The 13243-nt window shown below is 48.4% G+C and overlaps 1 protein-coding gene across 1 annotated transcript in view; it reads right to left on the bottom strand.

The window, feature by feature from the left end:
• Positions 1-2466: 2466 nt before the first annotated feature.
• LOC115178367 (noelin-2) overlaps positions 2467-13243 on the bottom strand; it is a 78852-nt gene continuing 68075 nt past the window's right edge. The window contains exons 6-8 of the mRNA XM_029739525.1: positions 6680-6856; positions 4676-4849; positions 2467-2799 (exon numbers count right to left, since the gene is read on the bottom strand). Of these exons, the coding sequence (XP_029595385.1) occupies positions 2479-2799; positions 4676-4849; positions 6680-6856 (672 nt within the window). The 3' untranslated portion in view covers positions 2467-2478. The remainder of the gene's footprint in view (positions 2800-4675; positions 4850-6679; positions 6857-13243) is intronic.

Genomic DNA, 13243 nt, shown 5'->3' with positions numbered 1-13243 from the left:
CCTTCTCCTCCTCTCTCTATAGATATAGTCCATCAGTCCTCCTTCTCCTCCTCTCTCTATAGATATAGTCCATCAGTCCTCCTTCTCCTCCTCTCTCTCTATAGATATAGTCCATCAGTCCTCCTTCTCCTCCTCTCTCTCTATAGATATAGTCCATCAGTCCTCCTTCTCCTCCTCTCTCCTCTCTCCTCTCCTCTCTCATAGATTAAGTCCATCAGTCCTCCTTCTCCTCCTCTCTCTCTCTATAGATATAGTCCATCAGTCCTCCTTCTCCTCCTCTCTCTCTCCAGAGATATAGTCCATCAGTTCTCCTTCTCCTCCTCTCTCTCTCCAGAGATATAGTCCATCAGTCCTCCTTCTCCTCCTCTCTCTATAGATATAGTCCATCAGTCCTCCTTCTCCTCCTCTCTCTCTCTATAGATATAGTCCATCAGTCCTCCTCCTCTCTCTCTCTCTCTATAGATATAGTCCATCAGTCCTCCTCCTCTCTCTCTCTATATAGATATAGTCCATCAGTTCTCCTTCTCCTCCTCTCTCTCTATAGATATAGTCCATCAGTCCTCCTTCTCCTCCTCTCTCTCTATAGATATAGTCCACCAGTCCTCCTTCTCCTCCTCTCTCTCTATAGATATAGTCCATCAGTCTTCCTTATCCTCCTCTCTCTCTCTATATAGATATAGTCCATCAGTCCTCCTTCTCCTCCTCTCTCTCTAGGGATATAGTCCATCAGTCCTCCTTCTCCACCTCTCTCTATAGATATAGTCCATCAGTCCTCCTTCTCCTCCTCTCTCTCTATAGATATAGTCCATGTCCTCCTTCTCCTCCTCTCTCTCTCTCTATAGATATAGTCCATCAGTCCTCCTTCTCCTCCACTCTCTATAGATATAGTCCATCAGTCCTCCTTCTCCTCCTCTCTCTATAGATATAGTCCATCAGTCCTCCTTCTCCTCCTCTCTCTCTCTATAGATATAGTCCATCAGTTCTCCTTCTCCTCCTCTCTCTTGCTATAGATATAGTCCATCAGTCCTCCTTCTCCTCCTCTCTCTCTATAGATATAGTCCATCAGTCCTCCTTCTCCTCCTCTCTCTCTCTCTAGATATAGTCCATCAGTCTTCCTTATCCTCCTCTCTCTCTCCAGAGATATAGTCCATCAGTTCTCCTTCTACTCCTCCTCTCTCTCCAGAGATATAGTCCATCAGTCCTCCTTCTCCTCCTCTCTCTAGGGATATAGCCCATCAGTCCTCCTTCTCCTCCTCTCTCTAGGGATATAATCCATCAGTCCTCCTTCTCCTCCTCTCTCTCTATAGATATAGTCCATCAGTCCTCCTTCTCCTCCTCTCTCTCTTTATAGATATAGTCCATCAGTCCTCCTTCTCTTCCTCTCTCTATAGATATAGTCCATCAGTCCTCCTTCTCTTCCTCTCTCTCTATAGATATAGTCCATCAGTCCTCCTTCTTCTTTTCTTTCTCTATAGATATAGTCCATCAGTCCTCCTTCTCCTCCTCTCTCTCTAGAAATATAGTCCATCAGTCCTCCTTCTCCTCCTCTCTCTCTATAGATATAGTCCATCAGTCCTCCTTCTCCTCCTCTCTCTCTACAGAGATATAGTCCATCAGTCCTCCTTCTCCTCCTCTCTCTCTAGGGATATAGTCCACCAGTCCTCCTTCTCCTCCTCTCTCTCTCTAGAGATATAGTCCATCAGTCCTCCTTCTCCTCCTCTCTCTCTATAGATATAGTCCATCAGTCCTCCTTCTCCTCCTCTCTCTCTACAGAGATATAGTCCATCAGTCCTCCTTCTCCTCCTCTCTCTCTAGGGATATAGTCCATCAGTCCTCCTTCTCCTCCTCTCTCTCTACAGAGATATAGTCCATCAGTCCTCCTTCTCCTCCTCTCTCTCTACAGAGATATAGTCCATCAGTCCTCCTTCTCCTCCTCTCTCTCTAGGGATATAGTCCATCAGTCCTCCTTCTCCTCCTCTCTCTGTATAGAGATATAGTCCATCAGTCCTCCTTCTCCTCCTCTCTCTGTATAGAGATATAGTCCATCAGTCCTCCTTCTCCTCCTCTCTCTGTATAGAGATATAGTCCATCAGTCCTCCTTCTCCTCCTCTCTCTGTATAGAGATATAGTCCATCAGTCCTCCTTCTCCTCCTCTCTCTCTCTAGAGATATAGTCCATCAGTCCTCCTTCTCCTCCTCTCTCTGTATAGAGATATAGTCCATCAGTTCTCCTTCTCCTCCTCTCTCTGTATAGAGATATAGTCCATCAGTTCTCCTTCTCCTCCTCTCTCTTGCTATAGATATAGTCATCAGTCTCTCACCCACTCCTCTCCCACTCCACTTCATTTCCTTCTCTTCCTCCTCCTCCTCCTCCTCCTCCTCCTCCTTCTCCTCCTCTCTCTGTATAGAGATATAGTCTGTCAGTCTCTCTCCTCTCCTCTCCTCTCTTCTTTCTCCTTCCCTCCTCTCCTCTCCTCCTCTATCCATCGCTCTGTATAACATGAAACAGGGTCACGTTATAGATGACCTGATGTCCATTGTTCCATGTGTAGAGGGCCCTCTCTCTGGGGTTATAGTCCATCATGGAGATGTGGGAGTACTGGTTGTGGAAGGGGATGTCTGTGTACTCATAGCTGGAGGAATTGGTGTGGTAAGCAAAGTGGACCTTAGCTCCGGCAAGATGGGAGTTGGTGACGTACAGGGTACCACAGATCATGAAGGTCTCCCCTGCACTGCGTTTAGGAAACCCTGTGTCCCAACTCTGGAGAACGTCGAGAGAACGAGGGTCCAACCGACTGACCTGGAGAGAGGGGGGGAGGGAACGAGGGGTTGAAGGAGGGAGGGAACGAGGGGGTGAGGGAGGGAGGATGCGAGATAAAGGAGAGAGAGAGAAATGTGACCTGGGACACACTCAGATATACACACACACATCCTCCCTACCAGTGTGTTAGAGATGTAGACTACCTACCAGTATGTTAGAGATGTAGACTACCTACCAGTATGTTAGAGATGTAGACTACCTACCAGTATGTTAGAGATGTAGACTACCTAGCAGTATGTTAGAGGTGTAGACTACCTACCACTATGTTAGAGATGTAGACTACCTACCAGTATGTTAGAGATGTAGACTACCTACCAGTATGTTAGAGGTGTAGACTACCTACCAGTATGTTAGAGATGTAGACTACCTACCAGTATGTTAGAGATGTAGACTACCTACCAGTATGTTAGAGATGTAGACTACCTGCCAGTATGTTAGAGATGTAGACTACCTACCAGTATGTTAGAGATGTAGACTACCTACCAGTATGTTAGAGATGTAGACTACCTGCCAGTATGTTAGAGATGTAGACTACCTACCAGTATGTTAGAGATGTAGACTACCTACCAGTATGTTAGAGATGTAGACTACCTACCAGTATGTTAGAGATTTAGACTACCTGCCAGTATGTTAGAGATGTAGACTACCTGCCAGTATGTTAGAGATGTAGACTACCTACCAGTATGTTAGAGATGTAGACTACCTGCCAGTATGTTAGAGATGTAGACTACCTACCAGCATGTTAGAGATGTAGACTACCTGCCAGTATGTTGGAGATGTAGACTACCTACCAGTATGTTAGAGATGTAGACTACCTACCAGTATGTTAGAGATGTAGACTACCTACTAGTATGTTAGAGATGTAGACTACCTACCAGTATGTTAGAGATGTAGACTACCTACCAGTACGTTAGAGATGTAGACTACCTGCCAGTATGTTAGAGATGTAGACTACCTGCCAGTATGTTAGATGTGTAGACTACCTACCAGTATGTTAGAGGTGTAGACTACCTACCAGTATGTTAGAGGTGTAGACTACCTACCAGTATGTTAGAGATGTAGACTACCTGCCAGTATGTTAGAGATGTAGACTACCTACCAGTATGTTAGAGATGTAGACTACCTACCAGTATGTTAAAGGTGTAGACTACCTACCAGTATGTTAGAGGTGTAGACTACCTACCAGTATGTTAGAGGTGTAGACTACCTACCAGTATGTTAGAGATGTAGACTACCTGCCAGTATGTTAGAGATGTAGACTACCTACCAGTATGTTAGAGATGTAGACTACCTACCAGTATGTTAGAGATGTAGACTACCTACCAGTATGTTAGAGATGTAGACTACCTACCAGTATGTTAGAGATGTAGACTACCTAGCAGTATGTTAGAGATGTAGACTACCTACCAGTATGTTAGAGATGTAGACTACCTACCAGTATGTTAGAGATGTAGACTACCTACCAGTACGTTAGAGATGTAGACTACCTACCAGTACGTTAGAGGTGTAGACTACCTACCAGTATGTTAGAGATGTAGACTACCTACCAGTACGTTAGAGATGTAGACTACCTACCAGTACGTTAGAGGTGTAGACTACCTACCAGTATGTTAGAGATGTAGACTACCTACCAGTATGTTAGAGATGTAGACTACCTACCAGTATGTTAGAGATGTAGACTACCTGCCAGTATGTTAGAGATGTAGACTACCTACCAGTATGTTAGAGATGTAGACTACCTACCAGTATGTTAGAGATGTAGACTACCTGCCAGTATGTTAGAGATGTAGACTACCTACCAGTATGTTGGAGATGTAGACTACCTACCAGTATGTTAGAGATGTAGACTACCTACCAGTATGTTCCCAGCGTTAGGTATGGAGGCGTAGACTGCCCAGAAGCCGGTCTCATCAGCCATCAGGTCTATATCAGAAGACCCCCCCCAGCTGTAGGGGAAGGTGTTGTTGTAACCCGCTCCACTCAGACTCCTCTGGATCACCACGTTACGGGAACGGAAGTGGTACTGCACCTGCGGGACAGGACAGGGGGTCAGAGAGAGGACATGGGGACAGAGATCGGACAGGGAGACGGAGAGAGGACAGGGGGACAGAGAGAGAAGACAGGGGGACAGAGAGAGGACAGGGGGACAGAGAGAGAGGACAAGTGGACAGAGAGTGGACAGGGGGACAGAGAGAGGACATGGGGACAGAGAGAGTGGGGGGTCAGGAGAGACATGTAGAGAGAGGGGAGACAGGAGAGACATGTAGAGAAAGGGCAGACAGGGGAGTCAGGTGGTCACAGAGCGAGGGGAGTCAGGGGAACACAGAGAGAGGATAGACAGGGGACACAGAAACAGGGGAGTCAGGGGAACACAGAGAGAGTATAGACAGGGGACACAGAAACAGGGGAGACAGGGGAACACAGAGAGAGGGGAGGCAGGGAGACACAGAGAGAGGGGAGACAGGGAGACACAGAGAGAGGGGAGGCAGGGAGACACAGAGAGAGGATAGACAGGGAACACAGAGAGAGAGGGGAGGCAGGGAGACACAGAGAGAGGGGAGGCAGGGAGACACAGAGAGAGGGGAGGCAGGGAGACAGAGAGAGGGGAGGCAGGGGGACACAGAGAGAGGGGAGACAGGGAGACACAGAGAGAGGGGAGTCAGGGGAACACAGAGAGAGGATAGACAGGGAACACAGAGAGAGGATAGACAGGGGACACAGAAACAGGGGAGACAGGGGAACACAGAGAGAGGGGAGACAGGGGACACAGAGAGAGGGGAGTCAGGGGAACACAGAGAGAGGATAGACAGGGGACACAGAGAGAGGGGAGACAGGGGACACAGAGAGAGGGGAGGCAGGGAGACACAGAGAGAGGGGAGACAGGGAGACACAGAGAGAGGGGAGTCAGGGGAACACAGAGAGAGGATAGACAGGGGACACAGAAACAGGGGAGACAGGGGAACACAGAGAGAGGGGAGACAGGGGTCACAGAGAGAGGGGAGTCAGGGGAACACAGAGAGAGGATAGACAGGGGACACAGAGAGAGGGGAGACAGGGGACACAGAGAGAGGGGAGACAGGGGACACAGAGTGAGGGGAGACAGGGGACAGAGAGAGAGGGGAAACAGGGAGACAGAGAGAGAGGGGAGGCAGGGAGACACAGAGAGAGGGGAAACAGGGAGACAGAGAGAGAGGGGAGGCAGGGAGACACAGAGAGAGGGGAGGCAGGGGGACACAGAGAGAGGGGAGACAGGGAGACACAGAGAGAGGGGAGGCAGGGAGACACAGAGAGAGGGGAGGCAGGGAGACACAGAGAGAGGGGAGGCAGGGAGACACAGAGAGAGGGGAGGCAGGGAGACACAGAGAGAGGGGAGGCAGGGGGACACAGAGAGAGGGGAGACAGGGAGACACAGAGAGAGGGGAAGCAGGGAGACACAGAGAGAGGGGAGACAGGGAGACACAGAGAGAGGGGAGACAGGGAGACACAGAGAGAGGGGAGGCAGGGAGACACAGAGAGAGGGGAGGCAGGGAGACACAGAGAGAGGGGAGGCAGGGGGACACAGATAGAGGGGAGACAGGGGGACACAGAGAGAATGGAAACCGTAGGACGCAGAGAGATTGGAAAGAGAGACCACAGAGACAGGGGAAACAGAGGGACATACACACTGACCCCTCTTCTGTGTCCCTGTCTCCCCTGTCTCCTCTCTCCTTGACTCCAGTTACCCCTCTCTCTGTGTTTTCCCTGTCCCCCCTCTCTCTCTGTCTCCCTGTCCTACACCTCACGGCGGTCTGCACTTGTGTGTGTGTGTGTGTGTGTGTGTGTGTGTGTGTGTGTGTGTGTGTGTGTGTGTGTAACATACCAGTATGTTGCTCTGGTGTTTGTTGTAGTACAGTGATCCGTTATAGACCACATGACCTGTCCCGGCCCAGGGGTGAGGTAAGAGGTGCTGGACAAAATTCTGTCCTCTAGTGAAGTCTCCCATGGTCCTGTACTCTAATACACGCCTCCCCTTATAGTAACCATCCATAGACCACACCTAGAGAAAGAGAGGAGAGAGAGAGGAGAGAGAGAGAGGAGAGAGAGAGAGGAGAGAGGAGAGAGAGAAGATAGAGGAGAGACTAGAGCGAGAGAGAGAGAGAGAGACAAAGAGAGAAGAGAGAGAGAATTAAGTTCTGTCTTCAAATGAAGTCCCCTATGGTTCAGTACTCTAACACACTGGTAGTACCCATCCATACAGAGAGAGAGAGAGGGGGAGGGAGAGGGAGAGAGGAGAGGGAGAGACAGAGAGGGAAGGGGGAGAGAGAGCGAGAGAGAGAGAGAGAGAGAGAGAGAGGGTGAGAGCAAGAAAGAAGGGGGAGAGAGAGAGAAAGAGGAAGAGAGCGAGATTGGTATACTTTACTGTAGGTGTCCTTATTCATGCATTCATAAAGTCTTTATAACAGCTATATAACACATTTTAACATGCGTCAAAAGCTGTCATAAGTGGTTTTAAATAGTTATGAGTAATGGCATAAGATGTCATAAAACTAGTTATAACGGGTGTTAGATGACTGATCAGACTGTTGTCATAGGCTCTTATGTCAACTGTTAATAACAACTGCTATTACACAGTCTGCATAACAACATAGCTAGCTACATAGTTGTCTTTGTCATAGCTTTGTCATAGCTTGATAATTGTGTATTTTAGTAATTATCGAGGTTAGCTAGCCAGCTATTTCCGTCCCCCGCGACGCCATTTTTTCCAAACCTAGCCAACTATTACCGACGAGCAGCATTGTACAAACTAAATACATTACAAAGGAACGTCTTGATTAGTGTTATGTTAGCTAGCTACAAAGTTGCTTTTGTATCATGACAAGGTGTAGTACTGAAACTATCGAGGTTACCTAGCTAGCTACACGTTCAAACAAAGTCAACAACGCAGCCACTGCTAGCTAGTCTACTCCACCAGCCAGCAGTACTGTATCAATTTCGTCATTTTAGTCAAAAAGATTTTTGCAACGTAAGCTTAACTTTCTGAACATTCGAGACGTGTAGTCCACTTGTCATTCCAATCTCCTTTGCATTAGCGTAGCCTCTTCTGTAGCTTGTCAACCTACCAGTATGTTAGAGATGTAGACTACCTACCAGTATGTTAGAAATGTAGACTACCTACCAGTATGTTAGAGGTGTAGACTACCTACCAGTATGTTAGAGGTGTAGTCTACCTACCAGTATGTTAGAGATGTAGACTACCTACCAGTATGTTAGAGATGTAGACTACCTACCAGTATGTTAAAGGTGTAGACTACCTACCAGTATGTTAGCGATGTAGACTACCTACCAGTATGTTAGAGATGTAGACTACCTGCCATTATGTTAGAGATGTAGACTACCTACCAGTATGTTAGAGATGTAGACTACCTACCAGTATGTTAGATATGTAGACTACCTACCAGTATGTTAGAGATGTAGACTACCTACCAGTATGTTAGAGATGTAGACTACCTACCAGTATGTTAGAGGTGTAGACTACCTACCAGTATGTTAGAGGTGTAGACTACCTACCAGTATGTTAGAGATGTAGACTACCTACCAGTATGTTAGAGATGTAGACTATCTACCAGTATGTTAGAGATGTAGACTACCTACCAGTATGTTAGAGATGTAGACTACCTGCCAGTATGTTAGAGATGTAGACTACCTACCAGTATGTTAGAGATGTAGACTACCTACCAGTATGTTAGAGATGTAGACTACCTGCCAGTATGTTAGAGATGTAGACTACCTGCCAGTATGTTAGAGATGTAGACTACCTACCAGTATGTTAGAGATGTAGACTACCTACCAGTATGTTAGAGATGTAGACTACCTACCAGTATGTTAGAGGTGTAGACTACCTACCAGTATGTTAGAGATGCAGACTACCTACCAGTATGTTAGAGGTGTAGACTACCTACCAGTATGTTAGAGATGTAGACTACCTACCAGTATGTTAGAGGTGTAGACTACCTACCAGTACGTTAGAGATGTAGACTACCTACCAGTATGTTAGAGATGTAGACTACCTACCAGTATGTTAGAGATGTAGACTACCTACCAGTATGTTAGAGGTGTAGACTACCTACCAGAATGTTAGAGATTTGGTAAATGACAACAGGATGAACAGTCATCTGTAACACTCATTATAACTACTTTCATAACATCTTATGCCATTACTTTTGAAGGTGTAGGACAAAAATTGTAATGTGTTACATAGCTGTCATAAAGGATTTATGAGTGCATGACTAAGGACACCTACAGTAAAATGTTACTGAGAGATTAATTAAGTTTGAGAGAAAGAAGAGGAGAGAGTGCAGTATGCAAGACAGGAGGGGTGAGAGGAGGACAGGGTTAGGGAGACAGGAGGTAAAAGAGATAGGAGAGATCGTAAGAAGAGATGGTAAGAAGATAGGTTATATGAAGACAGATGTGGAGTGGTATATGGGGAGAGATGTGGAGGGTATATGGGGAGAGATGAGGAGGGTATATGGGGAGAGATGTGGAGGGTATATGGGGAGAGATGAGGAGGGTATATGGGGAGAGATGTGGAGGGTATATGGGGAGAGATGAGGAGGGTATATGGGGAGAGATGAGGAAGGTATATGGGGAGAGATGAGGAGGGTATATGAAGACAGATGTGGAGTGGTATATGGGGAGAAATGAGGAGGGTATATGGGGAGAGATGTGGAGGGTATATGGGGAGAGATGTGGAGGATATATGGGGAGAGATGAGGAGGGTATAAGAGGAGAGATGTGGAGGGTATATGGGGAGAGATGTGGAGGGTATATGGGGGGAGATGTGGAGGGTATATGGGGAGAGATGAGGAGGGTATATGGGGAGAGATGAGGATGGTATAAGAGGAGAGATGTGGAGGGTATATGGGGAGAGATGTGGAGGGTATATGGGGAGAGATGTGGAGGGTATATGGGGAGAGATGAGGAGGGTATATGGGGAGAGATGAGGAGGGTATAAGAGGAGAGATGTGGAGGGTATAAGAGGAGAGATGTGGAGGGTATATGGGGAGAGATGTGGAGGGTATATGGGGAGAGATGTGGAGGGTATAAGAGGAGAGATGTGGAGGGTATTAGAGGAGAGATGTGGAGGATTTATGGGGAGAGATGTGGAGGGTATATGGGGAGAGATGTGGAGGGTATATGGGGAGAGATGAGGAGGGTATAAGAGGAGAGATGTGGAGGGTATAAGAGGAGAGATGTGGAGGGTATATGGGGAGAGATGTGGAGGGTATATGGGGAGTGATGGGGAGGGTATATGGGGAGAGATGTGGAGGGTATATGGGAAGAGATGAGGAGGGTATAAGAGGAGAGATGTGGAGGGTATAAGAAGAGAGATGTGGAGGGTATATGGGGAGAGATGTGGAGGGTATATGGGGAGAGATGTGGAGGGTATATGGGGAGAGATGTGGAGGGTATATGGGGAGAGATGAGGAGGGTATAAGAGGAGAGATGTGGAGGGTATATGGGGGGAGATGTGGAGGGTATATGGGGAGAGATGAGGAGGGTATATGGGGAGAGATGTGGAGGGTATAAGGGGAGAGATGTGGAGGGTATATGGGGAGAGATGAGGAGTGGTATATGGGGAGAGATGTGGAGGGTATATGGGGAGAGATGTGGAGGGTATATGGGGAGAGATGAGGAGTGGTATATGGGGAGAGATGTGGAGGGTATATGGGGAGAGATGTGGAGGGTATATGGGGAGAGATGTGGAGGGTATAAGGGGAGAGATGTGGAGGGTATATGGGGAGAGATGAGGAGTGGTATATGGGGAGAGATGTGGAGGGTATATGGGGAGAGATGTGGAGGGTATATGGGGAGAGATGAGGAAGGTATATGGGGAGAGATGAGGAGGGTATATGGGGAGAGATGAGGAAGGTATATGGGGAGAGATGTGGAGGGTATATGGGGAGAGATGTGGAGGGTATATGGGGAGAGATGAAGAGGGTATATGGGGAGAGATGAGGAGGGTGTATGGGGAGAGATGTGGAGGGTATATGGGGAGAGATGTGGAGGGTATATGGGGAGAGATGTGGAGGGTATATGGGGAGAGATGTGGAGGGTATATGGGGAGAGATGTGGAGGGTATATGGGAAGAGATGAGGAGGGTATAAGAGGAGAGATGTGGAGGGTATAAGAGGAGAGATGTGGAGGGTATATGGGGAGAGATGTGGAGGGTATATGGGGAGAGATGAGGAGGGTATAAGGGGAGAGATGTGGAGGGTATATGGGGAGAGATGTGGAGGGTATATGGGGAGAGATGTGGGGTTTGATGCCTGTGCCATCAAACCCCTACAACTCATCCAGAACGCCGCAGCCCGTCTGGTGTTCAACCTTCCCAAGTTCTCTCACGTCACCCCGCTCCTCCGCTCTCTCCACTGGCTTCCAGTTGAAGCTCGCATCCGCTACAAGACCATGGTGCTTGCCTACGGAGCTGTGAGGGGAACGGCACCTCCGTACCTTCAGGCTCTGATCAGGCCCTACACCCAAACAAGGGCACTGCGTTCATCCACCTCTGGCCTGCTCGCCTCCCTACCTCTGAGGAAGCACAGTTCCCGCTCAGCCCAGTCAAAACTGTTCGCCGCTCTGGCACCCCAATGGTGGAACAATCTCCCTCACGATGCCAGGACAGCGGAGTCAATCCCCACCTTCCGGAGACACCTGAAACCCCACCTCTTTAAGGAATACCTGGGATAGGATAAAGTAATCCTTCTAACCCCCCCCCCTTTAAAGGATTTAGATGCACTATTGTAAAGTGTTTGTTCTACTGGATATTATAGGTGAATGCACCAATTTGTAAGTCGCTCTGGATAAGAGCGTCTGCTAAATGACTTAAATGTAAATGTAATGTGGAGGGTATATGAGGAGAGATGAGGAAGGTATATGGGGAGAGATGTGGAGTGGTATATGGGGAGAGATGTGGAGGGTATATGGGGAGAGATGTGGAGGGTATATGGGGAGAGATGAAGAGGGTATATGGGGAGAGATGAGGAGGGTATATGGGGAGAGATGTGGAGGGTATAAGGGGAGAGATGTGGAGGGTATATGGGGAGAGATGAGGAGGGTATATGGGGAGAGATGAGGAGGGTATAAGGGGAGAGATGTGGAGGGTATATGGGGAGAGATGAGGAGTGGTATATGGGGAGAGATGTGGAGGGTATATGGGGAGAGATGTGGAGGGTATATGGGGAGAGATGTGGAGGGTATATGGGGAGAGATGAGGAAGGTATATGGGGAGAGATGAGGAGGGTATATGGGGAGAGATGAGGAAGGTATATGGGGAGAGATGAGGAAGGTATATGGGGAGAGATGTGGAGGGTATATGGGGAGAGATGTGGAGGGTATATGGGGAGAGATGTGGAGGGTATATGGGGAGAGATGAAGAGGGTATATGGGGAGAGATGAGGAGGGTATATGGGGAGAGATGTGGAGGGTATATGGAGAGCGATGTGGAGGGTATGTGGGGAGAGATATGGAGGGTATGTGGGGAGAGATGTGGAGGGTATGTGGGGAGAGATGAGGAGGGTATAAGAGGAGAGATGTGGAGGGTATATGGGGAGAGATGTGGAGGGTATAAGGGGAGAGATGTGGAGGGTATAAGGGGAGAGATGAGGAGTGGTATATGGGGAGAGATGTGGAGGGTATATGGGGAGAGATGTGGAGGGTATATGGGAGAGATGTGGAGGGTATGTGGGGAGAGATGTGGAGGGTATATGGGGAGAGATGTGGAGGCTATATGGGGAGGGGAATGGTGAGAAGAGATGTGGAGGGTATATGGGGAGGAGATGGTGAGAAGAGATGTGGAGGGTATATGGGGAGGGGGATGGTGAGAAGAGATGTGGAGGGTATATGGGGAGGGGGATGGTGAGAAGAGATATGGAGGGTATATGGGGAGGGGATGGTGAGAAGAGATGTGGAGGGTATATGGGGGGACGGTGAGAAGAAATGTGGAGGGTATATGGGGAGGGGGATGGTGAGAAGAGATGTGGAGGGTATATGGGGGGACAGTGAGAAGAGATGTGGAGGGTATATGGGGAGGGGATGGTGAGAAGAGATATGGAGGGTATATGGGGAGGGGATGGTGAGAAGAGATGTGGAGGGTATATGGGGAGGGGATGGTGAGAAGAGATGTGGAGGGTATATGGGGAGGGGATGGTGAGAAGAGATATGGAGGGTATATGGGGAGCGGGATGGTGAGAAGAGATGTGGAGGGTATATGGGGAGGGGGACGGTAAGAAGAGATGTGGAGGGTATATGGGGAGGAGATGGTGAGAAGAGATATGGAGGGTATATGGGGAGCGGGATGGTGAGAAGAGATGTGGAGGGTATATGGGGAGGGAGATGGTGAGAAGAGATGTGGAGGGTATATGGGGAGGGGGATGGTGAGAAG

This window comes from Salmo trutta, chromosome 38, assembly GCF_901001165.1.
Source record: "Salmo trutta chromosome 38, fSalTru1.1, whole genome shotgun sequence".
NCBI lineage: Eukaryota > Metazoa > Chordata > Actinopteri > Salmoniformes > Salmonidae > Salmo > Salmo trutta.
This window is presented reverse-complemented; position numbering and strand designations above follow the sequence as displayed.